Consider the following 25,076-nt stretch of genomic DNA (forward strand, 5'->3'; position numbering starts at 1 on the left):
CCACAACATGAGGAACTGTATGAAAGGGCTGCGGCATGAGGAAGGTTGAGAACCGCTGCTCTAAGGAGTACTCTGGCAGACTTCTTTCAAGACATATCTGTTTGTCCTTTTGGCACTCCATGGTACTTTCAATATTTTTTGCCAGCACCACAATTCAAACACATCCATTCTTCTTTGTCCAACTTTCACATGCCTATGAGGCAACTGAAAATACCATGTCCTGCGTGGGGTTTGATCAAGTGCAATGTAGCTGAAAGGAATTACTGAAAACCGAATGAAGGTCGAACATGATAGTGAGACAAGAGGTAAGTAACAGGAACTAGGAAAGAGGAAAGAACAAGGAGGCAAAGGACATTTACAGAGGTATAAATACAGGCACATACATAAATAAACACATCCATATATAATGATAAGGACACGTGGGAAACAGAAACATTTCTCCCAAGTTGTCTCCCCGAGATATGCCAAACTTAGCTGCTTGCTACATGTGGCAAATGACTATACACTTGGAGGTCAACAGAAGTAGGTCAGGGGTTATTCTCCCTAAGGGTTATCAGCCATCCAGAGCAAGCAGACACCACTGTTTATCCCACAATAAGTAGGGCCCTCTCCCTTCTGATAAGGATAGAGGTAGATTGTTTCCCTGAAGGAGAGCCCAGGGAGGTCAAGCCCACTCAAGGGATGACCAAGGTTAGGCTGCCACCATGAATCTAGGGTCCACCTTTCTTATCAAATGTATACCCTTAGTCCCTCCCTTCCTACTGCATGCACACCCCTAGCTCATCCCTTTCCTGTCACGCTTATGCCTATTGTACATCCTCTTCCTATGATGTGTATGCCTATTGTACAGCCCCTTCCTGGGACGTGTGTGGTTACCTGTAATCACACCCCCTAAGTAGATATAATCAATAAATCAGGCCATCTCACCTCGCTCTCCTGCCCTTGGCCCATACTATGCGTGGATCTTGCTGATAAGATCATGGCTGTCCAGGGGGGGAGCATGCTACCATGAAATGTGTCTGACTTCTTTATTTGACTCTCTCTCCTATCTCTCTCATTCTCTATGACTTTATTATAATCTTTACATAGCTCAATCACACAATTGCGCTTACTGAGCACGTGATTAGTTGTGGGGGGCTGGCTTCCCCCACAAGGGCACAGATCTATGTATATATATTTATATGTTAAGTATTAAGGTAGCAGAAAGACATTGGGCCTCTATTCAAGTCCTCCCTCAATGCAAGAACACTTTGTTCTAACAATCTGGCATTCCATGATGCTCACTTTCCCAACATGATTACTGAAGACAAAATAGATGCAAAAGCAGATGTGGTGAAGAAAGCTAATGGTGCCTGACTTTAAAAGATATAGTGTCTAGGGTCTTAAAGGCTTGAAGATAAACAAGTGGCCATCTAGCAGGGAAGCAACAAAGCCCACATGGAAGAAGCACACCAGGCTGTGTGATCATGAAGTATCAACAGGATCAGGTATCAGGCAGCAAAACACCCTAAACAAACAATCATATAGATGCGAACAAGGGGGGACAGAGTGGAGACCCAAAGCCTATCTGTAGACAATTGGACATCCCCTCACAGAAGAGTCACAAGGAAGGGACGAGCCAGCCAGGGTACAGTATAACACTGATGAAACATACAACTTTTCTCTATTTCTTTAATGCCCCCCCCCACCCACTATCATGACACCAGTTCTACCTTACAAATCCAGCTAGACCAGAGCATGTACACCAGTACAGATAGGAGCTCTCGACACATGGAACCCAGGACAGATAAACCCCTCAGGAACAATAATGGAAGTAGCAATACCATGAAGGTAGGGGGAAGGTTGGGAACCGGTCACAAAGATTTATGTATAACAACTCCCATCCACCCACCCAGGGTGACAAACAGAAACATGATTGAAGGGAAACAGTGGACGGTATAAGATATGAAAATAATAATAATTTATAATTTATCAAAAATTCATGAGGGTGGAAGCCGAGGGAGGGAGGAAAAAATTGAGGAGTTGATGCCAAGGGTTCAAGTAGAAAGAAAATGTTTTGAAAAGGATGATGGCAACATATGTACAAATATGCTTGACACAATAGATGTATGATTGTTATAAGAGCTTTAAGAGCCCCAATAAAATGATTTTTTAAAAAGAAAGAAAGAAAATACCAACACTTGGGTCAGGTACACCTTAGTCTTCAAAGTTAACACCCATGCTCTTTAAAACTCTAACGAGGTCTTTTGCAACAGATTTATCCAATGCAACTCCTCTTATGATCTCTTGCCTGCTGCTTTCATGAGCATTGATGTGAATCCAAGCAAAGCCAAATCCTTGACAATTTCAATCTTATCTCCGTGTATCATGATGTTATCTATTGGTCCAAATGTGAAAATTTGGTCTCCTTGACATCACATTGTAATCCACACTGAAGGCTGTAATCCTTGATCTTCATCAGCAAGTGCTACAAATCCTCACTCTGAGCACGCAAGGTCATGTGTCATCTCCATATCTAATGTTAATAAGCCTTCCTCTGATCCTGATGCCCTATTCCTTGCCGTGTAATCCAGCTTCTCTGATTATTTGCTCCAAATACAGAGCAAATAAGCATGCTGAGAGGATAGAACCATGTCGCACACGTTTCCTGATGTTAAACCATGCAGTCTTCCCTTGTTCTCCTGGCACAGCTGCCACCTGCTTCAGGTACGAGTTCTCACGAGCACAATAAAGTGTTCTGGAATTCCCATTCTGCTGAAGGCTCTGCATAGTTTGTGATGGTCCACACAGTTGAATGCACAGTCAGTAAACACAAGTTAACATCCTTCTGGTATTCTCTGCTTTCAGGAAGAGCCATCTGACACCAGCAATGATATCCCTAGTACCATGTCCTCTTTTGAATCTGGCCGGAACCTCTGTCAGTTCTCTGTCAATCTGCTGCCATGGCTGGATGATCTTCAGCAAAATTTTCCTTGCATGGGATATTAATGATAATGCTCTTAACAGGAAATGCTAATTAAAACCACAGAAAATAAATTTTATTATCCTCTAAATTGGGGGGAATGGATTAAACACTGGGTTGCTAACCAAAAGGTTAGCATAGTTCAAGCTCACCAGAGATAGAAGTGACAGTGTGCTTCCGGAAAGATTACGGCCTGGGAAACCCTATAGGAGGGAGTGCGACTCTGCCCTACAGGGTCACTATGAGTGAGAATCAACTTGATGATGGTGGGTGTTTAAATTACAAAACTTCTAATAAAAAGTGTGTTCATACCAAACATTAGCACAATACTGAACGGCCCAGACACTCACAGTGCTACTGCTACTAGAGTATAGGCTGGCACAGTTCCTTTAAAAAATAACAGCATTTTCCAGTAAAGCTGGAAGGGGTGCTTGCCAATATCCAAGCAATTCCACTCTGACGTATGTGTCCTTGTCTCAAGATGTCAGAAACATGTCCAATATTTTAAACATAAATATAGGAATAGATTTTTTCTTTTTTTAAAATCATTTTATTGGGTGCCCTTACAGCTCATATCACAATCCATATATCCATACATTGTGCCAAGCACATTAGTACATGTTTCCATCATCATGTTCATAACATTTTCTTTCTACTTGAGCCCTTGGTATCCGCTCATTTTCCCCTTCCCCCACCCTCCCTCCCTCATGAACCCTTGACAATTTATATATTATGATTATTTTTTCATGTTTTACACCGACTGATGTCTCCCTTCATTCACTTTTCTGTTGTCCACCCCCCTGGGAGGGGGTTATATGTAGATCATTATGATTGGTTCCCCTTCCTTCCCCTTCCACTTCCCCTCCTGGTATTGCTACTCTCATTATTGGTTCTGAGGGTTTAGAAATAGATTTTGAGCTCACACTTAAACAGCCTTAACCTAAGACTTATTCGTCTTTATGACATGGCCCTCCTCAATACTTGCCCTCAAGTCATAGAGCAAAGTGTAGTGAAGAAACCAGAAGGTCCTTGGCTATCAGAAAGTATAGCATCTAGGGTTTGTCTTAAAACAAACATCTATCTAAGTGAGATGTCAGCTAAATCTACATGGAAGAAACACACCAGCCTGTTGTGATCCAAGAACTGTAAGTAATAAAACCCAAGATCTGAGGAGGGAAAGGTATTAGAGCTTAAATTCTGAGCACCTGGTTTTCAGAAGGCTATGGATGGCAATGAAAGATCAAATTCCATTTGCAAGGTCCCCATGGGGATTAGGCCTCTGGTCACTGTGCTGGATGAAGCCTCTGACCAGAGGGTCAAACTCCTCTGACCACGGAGCAAGGATGTGAATCACCTTGCCATCAGACAGAGTGCACTGTAAAGTGGACTAATGTAAATGTAGTTAGGTTAAAATTTAACAATGCATCATTTTTTCTCCCTTTTGATTAATTTTACATTTGTTCTAGCTTTTATTATCTTCTGCTTTCCTTTCAATTGGCATTTCTCTTTTATCTTGCAATAGTTTTTTTCTCTTTATATGAAATCCAGGATAGGTAAATTATACAGATAGTGCCTGGATTAATAGTTTCTTATAGTTACGGCAGGGGAGTAAATAACACAGCAACACGACCACCAGAGTATGACAAACTGACAAACTTATCAGCCTCTCTCACCTGATAACCACCAAACCGTGTTTCTTTTGGAGTGAAAATCTTTACCTTGACTTATTTGCTTTTATAATAATGGTCTTATATAATATTTCTCCTTTTGTGATTGACTCAATTCACTCAGCAAAATGTCTTCCAAATCCATCCATGCCATGAAATTTTCAGTTGCATCATTATTCTTTAGCAACACACAGCATTTCACTGTGTGTCTACACCAAAGCTCATCATGCAGTCTCCCGTGGATGGGCACTCAGGTCGTTTCCATCTTCTAGCTGTTGTCAACGTGCCGCCTTGAACAGGGCTGTGCATGTGTCTGCTCCTGCTTTGCTCTTTATTCCTTTACGTACATGCGGACTGGAGGAATTGCTGGGTCACGTGGTATTTGTATCCCCAGTTGTTTGAGGAAGCAGTCATACTGCTTTCTATAGTGGTTGCACTTTTACAGTCTCACTAGTAGTATAAGAGGGCTCCAATCTCCCCCTACCCTGTCTAGCTGTAGAAAACAATGCAGCAGTTCCTCAAACAGATGAGCCGAGCCTTAACATCTGACCCTGCAATTTCACTCCTGGGTAGACACCCAAGGCTCGAAAGCAGACTCAAGCCCCTAGCTTTGTGAAAACCCATGTTGGTGGCAGCACAACTCACAAAGCCAAAAGGTAGAAACAACCCAAGTGTCCATCAGCAGATGAATGGATAAACAAAATTATGGTATATCCATACAATGGAGTATTCCATCCCAAAGACAAACTAAGTCCTAATACATGTTATGACCTGAAGGAGCCTTAAAAGCACTAGCTGAGTGAATGATGTCAGAAGAAAGGGGCAAATCCAATCCTGATATCCCCACTTACACGAAATATCTAGAACAGAAAAATACACAGAGAGATCAAAGTGATTACCAGAGGCTGGAAGGAGGGGAAAATGCGGAGGTAGTATAGCTCATTAGGGATTGAGTTTCCGTGTGGGTGGATAAAAAGCTTTCAAAAAATAGATGGCAGTGACTACTGCACAGCTTAGCAACTGTAATTACTACCACTAGATTGTCCTCTTACCAATGGTTCAAATGACAACACTTGAAAATACATATAATGAAAGAGACAGAGGAGGAAACATGGCAGAGAGAAACTGGATCTCTCACTCAGGGCTATGAGGTAGGTGGCACTACCTTGAAAATGGCAGCCTCTTAAAAATGTTGAACAAACTTACCACTCGACCCAATGAATCCAGTCCGGTCATCTCTACCTCGCCACCCTACCCCATCCCAAATATAAACAATGTCTACACAAAGGCTCATATGCCAACGTTTGCAGCAGCATTGCTTCTAACAGCCAAAGAGTTCAAACAACCCAAATGCCCACCAACTTAGAAAGATATGAGCCAGCCAGCTAATGGAATATTATTTAACTATAATAAAGAAGGAAGCACTGATCCATGCTGCCACTTGGCTGCATCTACAAAAGGTTATGCTACGTGAGGAAGGACAAGTGAGAAAGCCTATGTCCCCAGTGATTCCACGCATAAGACGCACACGAGTAGGGCAGGCTTAAAAAATGCAGATCTGGCCCGGAAGGTGAGAACAGGGTTAGACTACCAAGAGGCTGGAGGGAATTTTCTAGGGGAGTGAAAAAACACCCTAAAACGAGATCGTGTGGTGACTGCCCAAGTCTGTCAGTTTCCTAAAAATCAGTGACATTTAATACTTAACAGCGGCTGAATGTTATGGTAAGTAAAATTATACCTTAATAAAGCTGCCCCTCTCCCCCAAACTAAACATTTGGTGCAAAGCAAGTCAGGTGGGCTGCGCTCATCCCTCTGAACTCTGTCCCTTGGCCAGCTGTTCAATGAAACAGGGCAAACCTTCGCGGGGAAGTAGTCGGGGCTATTCACCAGATGTGGACCTCATGGGACGCTCCTGCGGTTATGTTCTCTGAGAGGACACGAGGCAAATCTCCCCCAGATGTGAACCTCTTAGAAGTCGCAGTGCGGTACAACCATCATCTACGGGGAGAGACTGCCAATAAAAACATTTGGAGGGAGCGTTTGTTGGATCAGGTATTTTCTCAGTGGAGCCCCTCGGGTGCACCCAGGACGAAAGGTCCTTCCTTCTTCAGGAATATTTACTTTGTAAACTAACAACAGTGGTGGGAAGGGGAACAGGCTCGGGTTGGTCTCCTGCTGGGAAACCCCTCCAAAACCTCCATGAGACACACAGTCATCTGAACAGACTGCAAGGATCCAGTGGGAAAACTCACAGATACCCGAACACAGAAAGAGGTGAGAGAGGAGCGTGTGCCGTGTCGTCCTGCCATCAAGGGGGAGGGTCTGCCTTCTGAACTAAAATGGCTGCAGGAATCCTTTGTAGACTTCGCTCTGCAAGCTGAGGCACGGGCGTTCCATCACAGTACGCGTTGCCAAGACAAGGTCGTCTTGAGGGCCAAGACACAGAATAAGTTGCTTTCCTGCCAGAACTTGCTCTTAGGAGCCAAGATTTGTCAGTTCAACAAATGTGCCTCACCTAACACTGTAAGTTTGCTTCCCTCCACACAGAATGATGCAGACGACTGCCTTGAAAATGTAGAAACCAGGGACCCACAGCTATTCATCTCCAAGATACCAAGCCAATCTGGTCAAGGAAATCCCTTAAAAAGTGGTTCTGTCGTTAGACTCTATATAAATCATAAGCCTAGCAGGGGTGACACTTGCAGGAGCCACAGCAGTGCATAGCCCATGGGGGTACAACGAACACCGGGGTCGAGAGCAAAAGGTGCATTCTGCAGTTGTACAGGGCACAGCCCTGAGGTTGCCCGGGTTGCCCTCTCATAAAAACACAGGACTCACAATTAGGTCTTTCAGAGGGAGTAGATGAAAATGGAACAGATTTTTTTTTGCTCCCCCCAAAATAGGATAAGGCCCTGAAGACAGTCCTCTGAGAAGCCTAATTATTCAAAAGATTTTTCACAAAGAAATTTGTTCCCCCACCAGGGTAAGAAAAAATGATTAGGCCTGACCTGGATGACTATTTTCAGAGCTTTTACTTTCTGGTCCGAGGCCCAGGCGTCCTTCAATGCCTGGTTGAGCTCTTCTATGCGGTTCACGTAATCCTGTTGGGTCAAGTTCAACAACTCCTTCTGGGATCCCTGTGGGCAGAGAGTGAGGAAGTAACAGAAGAAGCAACAAAAGGAAAATATTGCTGACGCCCTGCCCTGCTCTATGAAGCGTCCAGCATGCTGACAGAGCTCTGGTTTCTTCAATTTTCCTCACCCCATCAGGACTACGTTTTCTCGAGGTTCAGAGGTCAGCATTTTATTCTGAGATTAGCAGAGTATGGCGTTGGGGGCCTGTCAGACTTAAGCTAACTCCCAGCTCAGCCACACACCATCCGCATGACCCTGGGCAACTGCTTTCCTCCGTGAGTCTCATGCCCCTCATCTGCGACTGGGGTAACCCTCCTTATCTCACTCATCAGATACCTACGAGGGGCCTACCAGGTGCGCCAGGCATGATGCCAGATGCTCATGGTAACCATGGGGAGCAACAGTCCACTGGGTCTCGAGACGAGCATTCACATACGCATTAACTGAGATACGGAGCTCTGGAGGCGTAGCGGTATGCGTTCTAATGTTAACCTAATGTCCCCAGTTTAAACCACCAGCTCCTCCTTGGGAGAGAGATGAGGCTTTCTGCGCCTGTAAAAATTTACAGCCTCAGAACCCACAGAGGAAGTTCCACTATGTCCTATAGGGTCACTGAGTCGGCAATGACTCGATGGCAGTGAGTTTGGTTTGGTGTATGGGCCACACACAGGCATCAGAGTGGCTGTGTTGTCAGGTACTATCTTGATACTTCCCAGGGAGAAGGCTCCAGCTGGCTCCCCGCATTAGGCACCGTCCCTGGATGACCAGCAAGGAGCAACAACACCTTCCTGGGTGCCCGTCCAACTGCACTGGTGGCCCCTTTCCTGGGTCAAGTGGGAGCTCGAGGAGGAGCCCCCACGGCTGAAGACAACATCTCCAAGAGCTGCCCCCGGGGAAGAAGAAGCGCCGGTGTGACTTCTCCCTGGACACCTGCTCCCCAGGGGACTTGCTCACCTCCTCAAAGTCATCCAGCTCCTCCAGCCTGGTCCGGACCTTCTCCGACATTGCAGAAGTGGTGGTCCCAGCTTTGCCTGCAAAGAAGGGACTCCTATCACCCAGGAGGCTCACCTCTGCCACCAGCACACCCAATGGGGTGGGCAGCCTGCGTGAACAGAGAGGGTAGCAAACTGTGTTTCATGACTAAAAACTCTTAGAGATTTTGAAAGGAAGTTCCAGGAGCCCTCATGCGGCAGCAAGTGTTGGGCTACTACTGACCACAAGGTTGGAGGTTCGAGCCCACCAGGCGCTCTGAAGGAGCAAGGTGAAGAGAATCTGCAGCCTCCGAGAGCCCATGGAGCACTTCAACTCTCCAACGGAATGTCAGAGTCAAAATGGACCCACCTGCACGGGTGGTAAAGTAATCAATGCCCCCCAGACAACAGCTGCACTCGGAAGCAGTCCTGGAGCACACGGGTTAACCACCAGATCCCGTATGTACAAACTGTTCACTGGATCAGTTGTTTGGAGAGAAAGACAGCCCGGAGAGGATGCCAGAAATCCATCATTTGTTTGTTTATCATGAACAAAAGGCCCTCTCACACTGATACTCAGAGTGAGTGACTCTGCTCTTATACTAACAAAAAGAACCAGCTCACTGTCCGGCCCGAAGTGGAAAGGCTAGAGATTCAAAGCCCTTTCTTGGAGCCAGCAGGACCAACCACATCTCCTTCCTGCACCTGTCAACACCATCCTGTCCATCAGCAGGACTGGCAGGTAGGCATGAAGGGAAAGGTACCAGGTGGTAGGACCAGCCACAGGTCAAGATCATGTGTCAAGCCAGCTGTTGCCCTCCAATCACAAATATCAAATCCATTGTCACTGAGCTGGTTCCAACTATCCCAGAGAACGTCCAAGGCTGGAAACTTCTATGGAAGCAGACTGCCCCATCTTTCTCCCTCAGAGCGACTGATGGGTTTGCACCACTGACCTCTCAGTTACCAGCCCAGGGCTTAACCACTGCACCACCAGGGTACCTAGGATTGCCCTCCAGTGCCTCTTTCAGAGCCCTTTCCCAACCTTGTGGGGACTTCTGCTTTAGTTCTGAGGTCTGGCTTCTCCCTACCACACTCACTTTCACTCACAGATGTGGTTGTGCTCTAATGAGAATACGTGGCAATTAATTACTCACTGCCTGGAGCCCTGGAGGTGTAGTGGGTTGCAAGTTGGCCTACTAACCAGTAGGTGAGCAGTTCAAAACCACCAGCTGTTCTGTGGGGAAAAGACAAGGGCTTCCACTCCAGTAAAAAGCTACAGTCTCAGAAACCCACAGCGACAGAATTGACTCAATGGCAGACTCTGTTTGCTTTGCTTAGACCGTGGAACTAATTCCAATTCGTAGCAACCCCATAGGATAAGGTGGAACTGCTCATGTTTCCAAGACTGTGACGCAAGCTCCCTGTCATCGAGTTGATGCTGACTCACAGGGACCCGACAGGGCAAAGTAAAACTGCCCGTGAGTGTAAGACTGCCCCTGTGGGTTTCTGAGACTGTAACGCTCTACGGGAGTAGAAAGCCTCATCTTTCTCCCACAGAGCCTCTGGTGGTTTCAAACTGCTGACCTTGCAGTTAGCAGCCCAGCATGAAACCACTATACCACCAGGGCTCCCTCCTGATAACTGCGACTACTAAAATAAATAAGTTTCCAAATAAGGAGCCATTTTTCAAATCTTCTTTTACGTTCTTCCAAGTTTTGAGAAACAAAACCACCAAGTCAAGTATTATGCTGTTTCTTTCATTCACAACGTTCCTGAGTTTGGTCCATGTTGTCTCCCGCAGCTATTGCTCTCTATGGCTGCTGCGGCGTCTTTTCCATTGTAGAAATAGGCCAGTGCGCTTCTTCGCTGGCCTGTCGACAGCCATTTGGCTGGTTTGGTGCTCCTGTGACCAGCTGCCGTGGACATTTCCACCCAGGCCTCTTGGTTTATACTGCAGCATGGAGGTTTCCAGGACTGGGCTTATGAAACTTCCCAAAACCCTTAGGATGTGCTGCGGTACTAACACTGCTTCTCTGTGTCTGGAATGGGGCTTCCGGTCCAGTGTTTTTAAAAAATTCCCAGGCGATATCAGCACTGCTGGCCTTTGGGACCCCACTTTAAGGATCACCGACCTAGGGCAGGGCGGGCAAACTCTCCTGCAGGGGCCAGATATGCCTACTCTGTAGCTCACAATGGCGCTGGAGCATCCAAGCAGCATGAGTGCATGTGAACAAGCAAGCACGGCTGGGTTGCCATCAACGTCATCAGCAGCAGACTAGACTGGACAGAGCTTGCCAATCCCTGACCTAGAATATGAGGGGGCTTCAAAAAGTTGTCAGGATAATGGAACAAAAAGATAATAAAAGTCTTTCCCACACATTTTTGGAAGTCCCTCAGTATATCCTAAAAGTAAAATTGCTGGATCTAAGAGTTGGTCCCTCTCTTCAATTTAAACTGTTTTACAAAGTGCTTGTGCCTTTTCCAAACTAGAGGACACACGAAATGTCTCACAGCTTCACATTCTTAGCAACATTGGGTGCCAGCAGTCTTTCTGACCTTTCCAAACTTTGGGGTACGTTTTTATGGGATGAGGCATAAAATAAGGTTACTTCCACTCCTTTGATTTCACACGTGCTGCTGCAACCTGCTGAGTCAGCAGGGAGCTGCAGCTAGCTTCAGAATCCTCGGGCGCTTCCAGAAAGGAATTCTTGGATCCAGTCATTCGAGATCCATTCATTAAGTAGGGCCCAGTGCCCTCAATTTACATACAAGTTCACAGGGTGACCCTACTGCACAGCCATCAGTATGAGCTAGACTAGGGCAGAAAATTTAAACCAGTGGCTCCTAAGTCAGAGCATGTGACCCTCAGGCAGCCATCTAAGTGAGATGTCTACTAAGTCCACGTGGAAGAAGCACACCAACATCCGTGATCGAAGGATTATAAATCCTATAATCCAAAGATGATGGAGGGATTAGTATCTGAGCCTAATTTGTGAGAATCAGCTTTGCAGAAGGCTGTGGATGACAGTGGGAGTCCAAGATACATCTGTGAGATCTACACAGGAAACAAGCCTCCCGTGATTTCCCTCTGTCCACAAGGGAGGGATGGGAATAAACTGTTACAAAGCAGAGTACATTGGAGAGATGACTATAGGAGATAAATGATAAACCTGACTTGAAGTTGTCAGGTTGATCCTCCCCATTCACATTGGGCCTGATCAGATTTCCAACATTTTCTGGCTTTTTTCTTTGTTTTGGTTGCACATTGGGGTTTAGCTCTGATATGATTTGTCATTGGGGGTAGCCCTCTTGAATTTTTGTTATATGTTTTTCTGTTTTTCAGTGTAAGAAAGCAAGGATTGATGAACCTATAGAGAAAGCACGTAGAATAAGGGTTCCTAAGGGGGTACAGTGGGGGGGGGCCATAAAGGGGAGATCATATCAAGGAGTTCAAGAAGAAAGAGAATGTTTTGAAACTGATTATGGTAGCAATTATACAATACTGCTTGATGTGATCGAACTATAGAATGATATAATATCTGTAACAGCTCCCAATAAAAAGATTTTGGGGAAAAAAGACTATGTGAGCCCATCACCAACATGTGATACCCACTTTTATAAGGGACAAAGACTGTGGCAGAGGAAAGGCCAAAGGGCACCGCCATTGCTACTTGGCTCGTGTAAGTGGAACCAAGTTTGTTCTACTTCTAGAAATCAGGTACTTTCCCACTCATTCTCTAAATATGTGTTTTAGTTCTATGTCATATAAACCCTAAAAAATAATCCAGCATCCATTTAAGTCACATGTAGAAATGCTGTTGCAAGTATGTGGTGTGGGGACTGTCCTGTGCCCACCTTGAACTTCACCAGGGGGAAAAGACCGATCAAGATCAACAGCCTGAGGTTAACTCCTACAAGGTGATCTGCCATGCCTCCCTCTACAACCGTTTGACCAATTCTGACACCACCATCCCCTCCCACAGCACTCGACTGCTCTGCTAATTGGATACTTCATAGCAATGACTACACAGAATTCACAAATAATACTTAGAAGTATGGGGTCTATTAAGGAAGTTACTGATTATATACAATTCAGGATCAGGAAAGACTCAAGATACTCTCTCGCTGAGTATTTTCTTTCACTGTGACCCCTTTGTAGGCTAGGAAGCCCACCTCACCATACCATGCTCTCTCCTGGTTCTACTGTCCTTTTTCTGCCAGAGCTTCTCGTTATCTTGTACTGTGTGCAATGATACAACCCTCTGTCTCCTGGGTCTAGGAGGTTCTCAGTGAAGAGACCCTGGATCCAAAAGACATGCTCTACTTCTGGTTCTTCTTTCTTGGTGGTACTGAGATCTCTCCTTTCCATCTCTGGAATGGCTTGTTTTAAGCTTAGTGGCATGGAAAAACTGCCCTTTCCCATTTTTTACAGTTCCATATACCTTCTTTCCATGGTCTAGGCTTACAAAGTACGTTCTTTGCATTATCAGCAAACTGTCCAATCCTCTTGGTGGATCATAGCACCTTATTTGCACAATTCTACCTAATCATTTGTTAAGAATTACAAGACCATGGCGAGAAAGGCCACATAAAGGCAATCCATCACACTTGTGACACAAACGTTTTCTTCCTTTGTAAAATCCTATTAAAGGCAAGAGAGGAATTCTTCTATCAAAAGAACATAAAAACCAACTTACCTTTTTCAGACCCCATAAACAGATTCTGCAAAGACAGGATATTAACATTGTAAAATTAGGTTTTATGATTAAAAAATGCATAAAATACTAGTGCTAAGACAAGATGATCCATCTTACCATAGTGAATGATGGGGGGAGTGCGGAGTGGAGATCCAAAGCCCATTAGTAGGCCACTGGAGATCCCCTTGCAGAAGGGTCTCGGGGAGGAGATGTGCCAGTCAGGGTGCGATGTAACAATGATGAGAAATACAACTTTCCTCTAGTTCCTAAATGTTTCCTCCCCGCTCCCACTACCATGCCTTGAATTCGACCTTGCAAGTCTGGCTAGACCAGAGGAGGTACACTGGTACAGATAGGAACTGAAAATACAGGGAATCCAGGACGGATGAGCCCTATAGGACCAGTGATATGAGTGGCAAAACAGGGAGGGTAAAGGGAGAATGGGTAGGAAAGAGGGAACCGATTACATGGAACTGTGTGTGACCTCCTCCCTGGGGGACAGACAACCGAAAAGTGGATGAAGGGAGACGTCGGACAGGGCAAGATATGACAAAATACCCATTTATAAACTATCAAGGGCTCATGCGGGAGGGGGGAGCGGGGAGGGAGGGGAAAAATGAGGACCTAATGTCGGGGGTTTAAATGGAGAGAAAATGTTTTGAGAAACGATGTACAAATGCGCTTTACACAATTGATGTGTGTATGGATTGGGATAAGAGTTGTATGAGCCCCTAATAAAATGTTAAAAAAAAAAAAAAAAAGACAAGATGATCCATAATTTCCCAACAAAGCCATTTACTTATGCAAATGAGCGATGGAATGACATACTCAAAGTAGAAAAATATGGGTTACAAAACAACTGGAGATTCAAGGTTCTACTCAACGCAGGCCTCCCCAAGAGAACCAGCAGTAGCTATGACAGTGGCGTCGCATGATAGCAACGTTTAACTTACTCTGGAAGAGGGTTTCCCAACCTCGGCTCTGCTGGTGCATTAGGCTGAGTAAGGATGTGCTTGGGGACTGTCCTGCGCATGGCAGGATGTTTGGCAGCATCCCTGGCCTCCACCCACTAGTTGCCAGTCGTACCACCCGCCTCCTCAGTGGTGACAGCAAGACATTGCCAAATGTCCCCTGGGGGACAAAATCACTCCCATTGGGAATCACTGCTCCACATTAGCTCTGTGTATTCAGGGGAAAAAGGTGTGTGGAGGGCGGGGGTGGGGGGTTGGGAATAAATGCCTTGGGCATTATGCTCTTTTTAAGTTCTAGCACTAGGGGACCCAAGTGACAACAGCAACTTGAAAGTTTCACTAAGAACCTTAAGGGCCAGTGAGTGTTTTATTAATGAGGAGGCTAACTCAGAAACATAGTGTAAGACTGGTTATACAACTCAAAGGACGTAATCAATGTCACTGAACTGCACATGGAGAAACTGATGTGTGGTTCCCAGGAAAGGGGGGGAGAGGGGAAAAGGGGGTTAACGGTGATGGGGGTTTGCATGAACTAAAGGTAGGGTTGTATAGCTGATTATTTCCATTGCTCTACATAAAAAGATATCCAATGATCACGTATTTGAAGGCTTAATTTTTTTGAGATGTCCATACTGCCCAAAGCAAACTGCCTATAAAAGGCTGAAGTGGCACACGTTGAGTGACAGATATATTCAAAACAATGATTAAAAGAGAGAGAGTAGAGAGAGAAAGAAGCTTCTGCAGCTAGTTATGTATAATCAAATAGCTAATAGGACTGGGTTCCTTGGTTTGGAGATTTAGGGTAATGGTTTCATGGGACATCCTAATTAATTGGCCTACTAAGGTGTTCAGTGCCCGTTCTACCCCTCAAGTTCGATAGACAGTGCCTGGGGTCCAGGATGCCTGTGCATGGCCATCCAACACACAATTGCTCTCTCTTCACCTGGAGCGTGAGAGGAAAAAGGAAGGATGGAAATTGGAGGATATGTGTGGCTACCTGCCTCTATGAATAAGCCTTGGGACCAGACCCAGCTACCATCTACTGAATAGACTGATCCAAGATTCCATAGAAGAATCCTGATCACCAGAGGGGAAATGTAGAACGGGATTTCTAATTCTCACAGACTTTATACTTTCTGGAGCCATGAAGAAGGAACCCCTGAAACTACTGCCCTAAGATAACCTTTCAACTGTCAAACAAAACTATGGGCTGAAATCATCTTCAACCGAATGGTCGTTGAGCTTAACTAGTCAAAAATGGATGCCTTGAGCATTTTGCTCTTTTCAGAACTGCCTGTGTGGGATCAAAGGGGCAATAACAACTCAGAGGAGGAGGTGGGAACCTTAAGGGGTTGTGTAGGTTGAAGAGAGAGGAACAACTGCGGAGGAGGGCGAGAATGGCTGCACAGCTAGAAGAGAGTCCATAATCAATGTCCTTAAATGGTACATGGAGAAACTGCTCCACTGGTGTCTGCTTTGTTATGTACCGTCTCAACAACAAAATAAATAAGATTTAGGTTAAAAAAAGGAGCGCGAAACCCATCAGTATCTTTCTCAGCAACTTACAGAGCGCCCAGGAGACAGAGCACTCAGCGAGGAGGCAGCGCCACTGCATCAGGCACAGACCTGGGAGGGAAGGGCTGGGACTCACGATAGAGAGCTTTTCCGTCGTGGTGTACCGGCTAAGGATCTCTCCCCGCTTGCTGGCCCACGGCTCAAAGTCTGGCCCCACGACGGAGTTATCATCTCGATCCCGTTTCTTTCTGGAGCTGTCCTGAGGAGTAAGACCATCTCTTCAGCAGCAACATCATTTTATTTTGAAAACAAAGGACAAGCAGCAGGCAAATAGTCTTGTCAATCAGACGTACAATGAACTACCTGTTTGGCTGTTTGAGGCCACCCAGAGGCACCTCTCAGGTGATCTGCTGCCAAAAGCTCACAGCTTCGAAAACCCCGTGTGTACATGTCTACTCTTCATGAGCACCGTCATCATGAGTTGGGACAGAATTGAGACCAACTAACAACATCAGCAAAGGTTTTTGGATAAAACATTGCAGGCCACTGCATCACAAATGGCCTAATTAGGCACTATCAAAAGAAACTCCCAACTCATTAAGGATCAAGGAAAGGACACTGAAAAGGACCATGTTCCCACTACCAGAATGGCGGAGTTCTATGGTTGTGGTACTTAAATATTTTCAACCTATCAAGTGGCAGCTTGATGACACCTCCTTGGGGGTGTGGTATTCTGGAAAAAAGAGCAAGATCAAACAGAAATACTTCCTCTTCGTTGCCACTTGGCCTTCCTTCTCACTGGACCTTCACTGGGACTCTGCTTCTGCCTCCAGGAGCGGCCCCCGGAGGGCCACCTGACCCTGGGAGCTGTTGGCACCCTGCTACGCTTCCACATGACTCTGCACTCACCTGCCTGTGATCTCTCTCCTTCCCTCTTCGGCTTTCAGTGTCACTGGCCTGCAGCTACGTGCGTGCGTCTGAAGAGGGCCCTAGCTAGCACGGGACCTGCGGGCTTGAGTGGAACTGAGCTGGTGCGCCTGCTGATGTAAAAATTCACAACCGTGGAAACCTGTGGGGCTGTTCTGTGCTGTCCTACAGTGCCTCTGTCAGCTGGAATTGACTTGACACAACAGGTTTACTATGTATGTAAATACTAAGATATTCCCACCACAATTATCTATGAAAATACAAAGCAAAGGGGATTACACTGACAACACTGATGAACTCCAAGGTGGAGATGAGCAGAACGGGGATTGACCAACAGACTTCTATCTATATTCTATAGCATTTGGTTCTTGACATTAAGAATTAGGGAACTACTTGTGTAACTGCGTAAAGAATTTTTTTTTTTTAATGACAATAAAGAACACATTTCAAAATTCTGAAGAGAAGGAAAATGGAGGGAGAGGCAGGGAGGGACTTCCAGAATCTGCCCAGCCTCTCACTGCAGCCACACTGGTGTCTCGGACTATGACATGCTACAATCAGAACACACCGATGCATTCCCAGTGCAATTGCAAAAGAAAAACGCCCATCGTTGCCCTGCCCAGCTCCCTTCGAACTGCCCCCGAGAAAGATGACTTGGGCTACTCAGGGTGTGTTACCATAGCAGCAGCCGGGTCGGCAGTGGCTGCGAACATGGAGAGGGGGTCGGTGCCATCCAGGACGCTGCTCAGAGGGTCCACCATGGAGCTGGAGGAGGAGGAGGAGGTGGAGGAGGTGCTGCCTTTCCGGCTCACTTTCTTTGTCTTGGACTCTGTGACCTGCGGGGAGAAGGGAAGAAGGTGAAAGTGAAGTCCACAAGGCAACATGCTGGTGGGCTCGTTCCTCCCGGTGCTGCTTACGAAGACCAATCGTTTGCAGTAGGGTCTTTCTTAGCAGTCTGTCTGGGACACTTGTTTTTGTGACAAAACGACCATGACTTGGAATCACAGCTGTCAAGGACAGGAAGGTAAAAAGGTAGGGTTAAGAGGGCAGCGATGGGGCCCTTCTGATTTAGGTGAAATATCTGCCTTGCTCCTCACAGTTGGTCCCAGCAGCCTCGGCATCACCTGGGAGCATACCACAACTACAGATGCTCTGGCTCCGCCCTAGACCGACTGCACCAGGATCTGCATTTTAGCAAGCCTATCTGGTGATTCCTTTGGAAGCCATGATCTGGCAAGGTAATGAGCCAAGGGACACAGGGTCCCGATAGGCTCCCAAGACAGCCTTAGTGGCTCAGCAAGGCTTCTCTGCTCCACAGCGCGGGATTGTGCCACTTTTCCCACCACTGCCTCCTCATGTATATATTAGCATGTGTTTTGGGGTGGGGAGAACATGCTTGTACCAATGGCTCTCACCCCGCCCCAAAACTTCAAATGTCTGCATGACTAGGGAAACTCTGAGTCAAGAAAACCCAATCTGGAAATGTAGGATCCATAATCTGAAGCGCTGGTTAGACTCCACTCATCCATGAAATGAAGAAGCAACTACGAAAACAAACCAGCCTGTGTCGGAGGAAGTACAGGCTGAATGCTCCTTAGAAGCCAGGGTGGAGAGATTGCTCAGCATCCTTTAAGCATGTTATCAGGAAAGCTCAGTCTCTGGAAAAGGGCATCACGCTTAGGAGAGGAAGACCCTTGACGAGACACAATGACGCAGTGGCTGCAGCAATGACAATAAGTGGGAGGGTGGCGCAGGATGAGGCAGGGTGTGGGCCTGTTGTATATAAGGTTACAGGGGCCAGAGCCCACTCCACAGCACTTAACGACAACGTGAAAACTCAGGGGCCAGAGGCTGATACTGAGGGACACTTTGGGGGATGGGCAGGGGTGGAGATGGAGGATGTAGCAGAAAGGAGGCGAGAGAAAGGAGCACCCACCATTCACTGGAACACATCTGTTTTTCTCTCCCTGCCTTCCATCCGTTCCACCACCTCCCAGCTTCAATGGTCCATGTTTTCTCCTCCTCTCTCAATTACTGCTGGCCTGGTGGGGGTGGCCTCTATTCCTAGTTGCCAGAGTGGCATTAGACGGAACCCAACCACCAAAGTCTGTGCCCTGTTCACCAAGGCTGGCTCAGGAAGGCATACATAACTCTACATGAGAAAGATGGCTAGGGAAAAATCTCCCAGCTGTTGGGAGTTGCTAAGCTAGCAGGAGATAAGTTTGGGGCTGCTGATGCTATTCTGTTAATGACATGGGAAGTGAGTTCCTGAGAATAGAAGCCAATAGACTGGTGGGGTCAGACACAACTACATGAGCCCCGAGTGACTAGGGCGGGCTGGAAACTACACCCTTGGCCTTCTGATCTCCGGCTGCACATGATCATCTCGGTGCAGTCTCATGCCCTCTGCCACTAACAAATGTTATATCCTCTGTGTCCCCTGGTATCTATGGCCAATCCCATCTCCACTCCATATGATGATCACAGAGTTTCTATCCTTTCTAAAAATGAGTGCTAGCCAAGCCGCGAGGAACCACTCTTGTCTCTTGTCATAGGGCAGGTGGAGTTTTCAGTGGCAGAATTCTTGCCTTCACAGGGGAGATCCAGATTCAATTTCTGGTAATGTATTTCTAGTGTAGCCCCCAGTTATAAAGGCTCTCTACTTGTGAAAACAAGCAAACAAACAAAAAAGTCATTGAAAACCCTTTAGATAAACTTCCAGAGCTAGTGTTGAACATTTAGCAGAGTTGCAGGGACAAGGGCAATAAACAAGACTCCGTTTGGTTTGCAGCAATGAAGAATCTGAAAGGGAAATTTGGGAAACCAGTCCATTTACAATGGCACATAGAAGAATAAATATACTAGAGGAAAAAAATCTAAACAGAGATGTGAAGAATGTATATAAGGAAACTATAATATACTGAAGAAACAGATTAAAGATGACTTAAATGGGAAAAAATGTTCCATTTTTACTGACTGGAAGATTCAGTGCTATTAGGATGCCGATACTACCCAAATCCCCAATGTACATTCAACCAAATCCCAGTCAAATTCCAACAGAAATGGAAAAAGCAATCCTAAACTTTATATGGAAAGCAATAGGGCCTGAATAGCTACAACGATGCTGAAGAGAAGAACAGAACAGGTACACTCAAATTTCCTGATTTTAAAACATGTTATGCAGCTACAGTCATCAAAATAGCCTGGCACTGGTATAACAATGAACACACAGTCTGACAGAATAGAGAATCCATACATCAATGGTCAAATGATTTTTGACAAGGGTGCCCAGTCCATTCAATAGAGAAAGAAGAGTTTTCGCTTCGCTCTCTCAGGGGACACCAAGGTTAACTGGCATAAAAGAGTTCACAAAGACAATGTTCTACATGGTAATTTGGTGAATATCAACTGGAGCTTTAAAAGCTCATGAGCAACCATACAAGGTGCAATAACTGGTCTCTCTCCATTCAGAAGAAAGACCTTAAATGTTCTCAGGAGCCCTTGTGGTGCTATTGGGAAAGCATTTAACTGCTAACCACAATCTTCTACTCTGATCTCTGTTCTCCTACTTATGCCAGTTTGTTCAAGGTTTATAAAACACCATCTGTCCGATTGGACTGCTAACCTCAAGGTTAATAGTTCAAACACACCAGCCACTCTGTGGGAAACAAATGAGGTTATTTGCTCCCATAAAGTGACCCTAGATAGGATCACTGCAAGTCAAAATTGACTCGATGGCAGTGGGTTTGGGAGTTAAATGTTCTATGTAGACAAATGATAATGCAAGAAACATTTTCCTTAAATACTCAAGCAAAAAACAAAACTGCCCCATATTCATGACTGCCTCGCCTCCTCAATGATATGAGGAAAGGGACAGTAAGGAGTATTGTGGGTGAGGCCAATAACATAAAACGTAGAAGGGGCAGGAATAATTGATTGATTCAAATATACAACTATTCATATACAGTAAAACAGAAAAGACCCAGGCCTATAGTCTGATTTTTAGGGGACCAGAATATCATTTAGTGAGCTTCTTAACAAAACTTACAGTTATGGGTTTCAGTGGGTGATAGTCCCCAAAATCCAGTGGCACCGCCTCCAATCGGCATGATGCAAATTCAGCTTTGTAGTTCCGATTCCTGGAATGCCTGGAAAGCACAAGAAGAAACCAATGAGCTAGAAGGAGCCTGTGAAATAAGAAACTCTCCTTGTTGGAACGTCCTGTTTCATAGGCTGGCTTCTGCCAGAACAAGATTTCTCCAAGACCAAGACGATCTGCTCATTAACGTCTTATGACATCTGCCGGAGGGCTGCTATCATCAAAATAAGAGAAAATAAATGCTAGCAGGGAATGGAACCCTTCCTTAAAGGTGTCTCGGAAGATGGCAGAGCTACTGAAGAACAGCTTGGCAGTTCCTCAAGAAGTTAGACAGACAGACCAGTTAGGTGAACAATTAGCACCCTATCATCTCATCTCCCGTATGACCCATTTAAGTTTGGTCTGGTTTTTAGTATTGTTTGCTTCCTTTTTGATTGAGTTTTTTGGCTGTTTTACTTTGTTATTCTTGTTAGGTTTCTTGTTGGCTTGCTTGCTTGTTTTCAATGTTTTTCTGAATGTGAAACCCAGGGTAGGTAAATCTATAAAGACAATAATTGGATTAGTGGTTCCTTGGGGGCATGACAAGGCAGGTGTTTTTTCTGGGGGGGTGGGGGTGGCTAGGAATAGAGAGCTATAAGAATGAGTGCAAGAATGAAGCAAATGTTCTCAAACTGATTGTGGAGATGATTGTACAGCTCTTCTTCATGAGGTTGAACTACTGGATTGTATGATATGTGAATTATATGCCAATAAAACTAGGGGGTGCGAGGAAGAAGTAGCGGGTAAAAAAAGTCAACCAAGATAATTATACCTAACTAAGCTGTCCTTCAAGAATGAGAGTAAAATTAAAACATTTCCAGACAAATAGAAGCTCAGAGTTCCCATCCCCCACAACAGCCTAACAGAAAACACTACTAGTATTAGGCAGAAACGGGGACCGGTGGGGCAGGCAAGGGGAGCAATTGCCCTGACAACAGCGTGCAATAGTGCCAATAACTCCTGATGATGGTCTATAAAGTCCACATGCAGATGAATGGCGGCTCCAGATAAGGTTATTACATCGTTACATTGTTACGGTGTTACTAACTGCCCACCTTGCAAAACAGCCAGATGGCAGTGGAAAATTCCTCAATTGCCTTTACCTCAGACCAGTACTATCAAACCCTTCCCCTCCGTCCCAGGCAGCATGACTTCTCTGGCCCCCAAATTGAGACCCATGAACCTCGCCTGGGAGCTCTGAAATAAACCTTCAAAACTATTTTCTGCCTTTGCCTTCTTTCTTTCCATCACCAAATCTGCCTTATAACTAGGTGCTCTGAGATGCAAGGGGAAGGACACTGGAAAGCAATTCAAGGACATATGTAAGAAAGAAAATCCTCACTGAAGAGAATTGCATGGATAAGCATAAGAGGTAGCAATCAGGTATCTTCTTTGACCACAACAGAGTGAAGCTAGAAATTAATAACACGAAGGGGGGGAAGTACAAAAATACTTTAAAAAAACAAAACAAAACAAAAACAGCTATTAAGCTACCAAAGGGTCAAGGAAGAAATCAGGAGATATCATACATTTCATATGTTTGAATGAAAATGAAAACACAAAATACCAAAACTTATAGGATGCAGTGAAGGCACTGCTCAGGGAGAAATTATAGCAATAAAAAATTAAATGAAAAAGAAGGATCTCAAATCAAAAGCCTAACTTTAAAACTTCAGGAACTAGAAGGAGCAAACTAAGAATAAACCTATCAGAAGAAGAAATAGCAAAGCTCAAAGCATAGTTAATAAAAAACAGTTAAACAATAGAGAGCATCAATAATACCAAAAATAAGTTCTTCGAAAAGAGCAATAAAAGTGACAAATGTTTCACTAGACAGGAAAAAAAGGCTGGGTGTGGGACCAAATAAACATAATAAATGAACAAAGAGACATTATAATTGAACCAAAAAATTAAAACAGATTATTAGCAAATGATATGACAACTACCCTGATAATCTAGATGACATGGACAAATCAGAAGGTACCATGGGATACAGAAAGGCTTTCCCCCAGGTTGTCTGCTGCTTGCTAACACATGGTGGGCAGTCAGCTGCATAGAGGTATCTAGAACATCTAGGGCAGGGGTCCTCAAACTTTTTAAACAGGGGGCCAGTTCACTGTCCCTCAGACCATTGGAGGGCCGGACTAAGTTCACAAAAAAACTATGAACAAATTCCTATGCACACTGCACTTATCTTATTTTGAAGTAAAAAACAAAAGGGGACGAAAACACATGTGGCCCTGAGGACCCCTGATCTAGAGCAATCAGACACTGTTGTCTGTCCCAACGTAAGTGGGGCACACTCCCTGCTGATAAGGACAGTGGATTGTTTCCTTGAAGGAGAAGCCAGAGACAAGGTCAAGCCAACTCAAGGAAGACCAAGGTTAGGCAGCCATCTAACCTCGATCTTATGATTTTGAATTTTATTCCCATTTTTCTCCCACTCTATCTAATATCATTTTCAGAGAAGTTGGCAGTAACAGTCAGGCGTCATGTAGTTCATCTGGTTTCAGGGTTGTGGAGACTTGGGTTTAGGTGGTCCATTAATCTATTGCAGGGACGTCAAACTGGCAGCCCACAGGCTGCATGTGGCACCTGAGGTAAATTTTTGTGGCCCACGATGCTCTGAAATAAAATGTAACGAGGGAATTGTATGTATGGTATTACCTCAATCTCCCCTAAGCGCTATTTTCTTCATAACAGTTTTTTCTATTTTCACTTTATTTCAGAGCACCCTGCACCACGAAAAATTACCTCGGGGGCTGCATGTGGCCCACGGGCCACCAGTTGGACACCCCTGGTCTAATAGATTAGTTGTTACTGTGACCTTCATTTGTCATCACTCTTCTTTTCTCTGAACAGACCAATAGTTGCATCTTAGATAGCTGCTTAGATAGCTTTTAAGGATCCACACATCTTGTCACATGTGTACCCCTAGTCCCTCCCCTTCCTATTGAGTGTACACCCCTAGATCATCCCCCTGCCATTGCTTGTATTGCCTATGGTACAACCCCTTCCTGTTAACGTATGTGGCTACCTGTAATCAGGGGGCCTCACATGCCCCTTGAAGATACATAAGCCTTGGTTAGAAATATACTCTCTCCCCTCCTCCCTCTCATTGCATGGACCTGGCTGCTGCGATCATGGCCGTCCCAGAGGTGAGCATGCTACCATAAAATGTGCCTGACTTCTTTATTTTACCTTCTCTCCTATCTTCTAAGACTTTACTATGATCTTTATATATTATCACCATACAGTGGCACCTACAGACCCTGCGATTGTTAGAGGCTGGATTACTTTAACAAGGTACCACCTACCAAACTGACACAAGAGGAAAGAGAGAGTCTGAACAGACTCCTAACACATGCAAAGATTAAATCAGTGATCAAAAATGCTAACAGTAACACGGAACCAGATGACTTCACTGGGGAATTCTACCAAACAATCAGAGGAAATTTAAAACCAACCCTGTTTAAACTCTACCAAAAGTTAGAGAATAAAGGAATACTCTTTAATTCATTCTATTAAGCAAAAATAGCCCAGGACCCAAACAAGATAAACCACAAGAAAAACAACAACAACAACAAAACACTACATACTAATATTCCCTATGAATACATGTACAAAAAAAACCCTCAGCAACATATTACTAAACAGAAACACTAAGGTCACTTGACATAATACAGCTCATAAAGATGAAGTCCTACTGTCTACTTAGGTAAGTAGTGGTAAGGAGCTTCTTAAAAGCTAGCTATCTTAGCAGCTATCAAAGATGCAACTATTGGTCTGTTCAGAGAAAAGACGCGTGATGACAAATGAAGGTCACGGTAACACCTAATCCAATAGATTAATGGACCACTTCAACCCACGTCTCCACAAGCCTGAAGCCAGATGAACTAGATGATGCCTGACTATTACTACCAACTGCTCTGAAAATGATATTAGAGTGGGAGAAAAAGGTGAAATAAAATTCAAAATCACAAAAGAGACCAGGCTTATTGGTTGGCTAGAGACTGATGGGGACCCCGAAGACTACAAGCCTAGTCATCACTCAGATCTGGAACTAAACTCACTCCCATGCTAGAATGGGG

The 25,076-nt window shown here is 45.0% G+C and overlaps 1 protein-coding gene across 1 annotated transcript in view; it reads right to left on the reverse strand.

Moving 5' to 3' along the window:
* Positions 1-25,076, reverse strand: part of VPS35L (VPS35 endosomal protein sorting factor like) — a 121,981-nt gene that overhangs the window by 90,922 nt on the left and 5,983 nt on the right. Inside the window, exons 2-7 of the mRNA XM_004706087.2 lie at positions 20,896-20,995; positions 17,525-17,683; positions 16,057-16,179; positions 13,435-13,459; positions 8,718-8,794; positions 7,638-7,766 (exon numbers count right to left, since the gene is read on the reverse strand). Of these exons, the coding sequence (XP_004706144.1) occupies positions 7,638-7,766; positions 8,718-8,794; positions 13,435-13,459; positions 16,057-16,179; positions 17,525-17,683; positions 20,896-20,995 (613 nt within the window). The remainder of the gene's footprint in view (positions 1-7,637; positions 7,767-8,717; positions 8,795-13,434; positions 13,460-16,056; positions 16,180-17,524; positions 17,684-20,895; positions 20,996-25,076) is intronic.

Source organism: Echinops telfairi, unplaced genomic scaffold (genome assembly GCF_000313985.2).
Source record: "Echinops telfairi isolate 266 unplaced genomic scaffold, ASM31398v2 ScPeMD7_5;HRSCAF=22, whole genome shotgun sequence".
In the NCBI taxonomy this organism is placed as follows: Eukaryota; Metazoa; Chordata; class Mammalia; order Afrosoricida; family Tenrecidae; genus Echinops; species Echinops telfairi.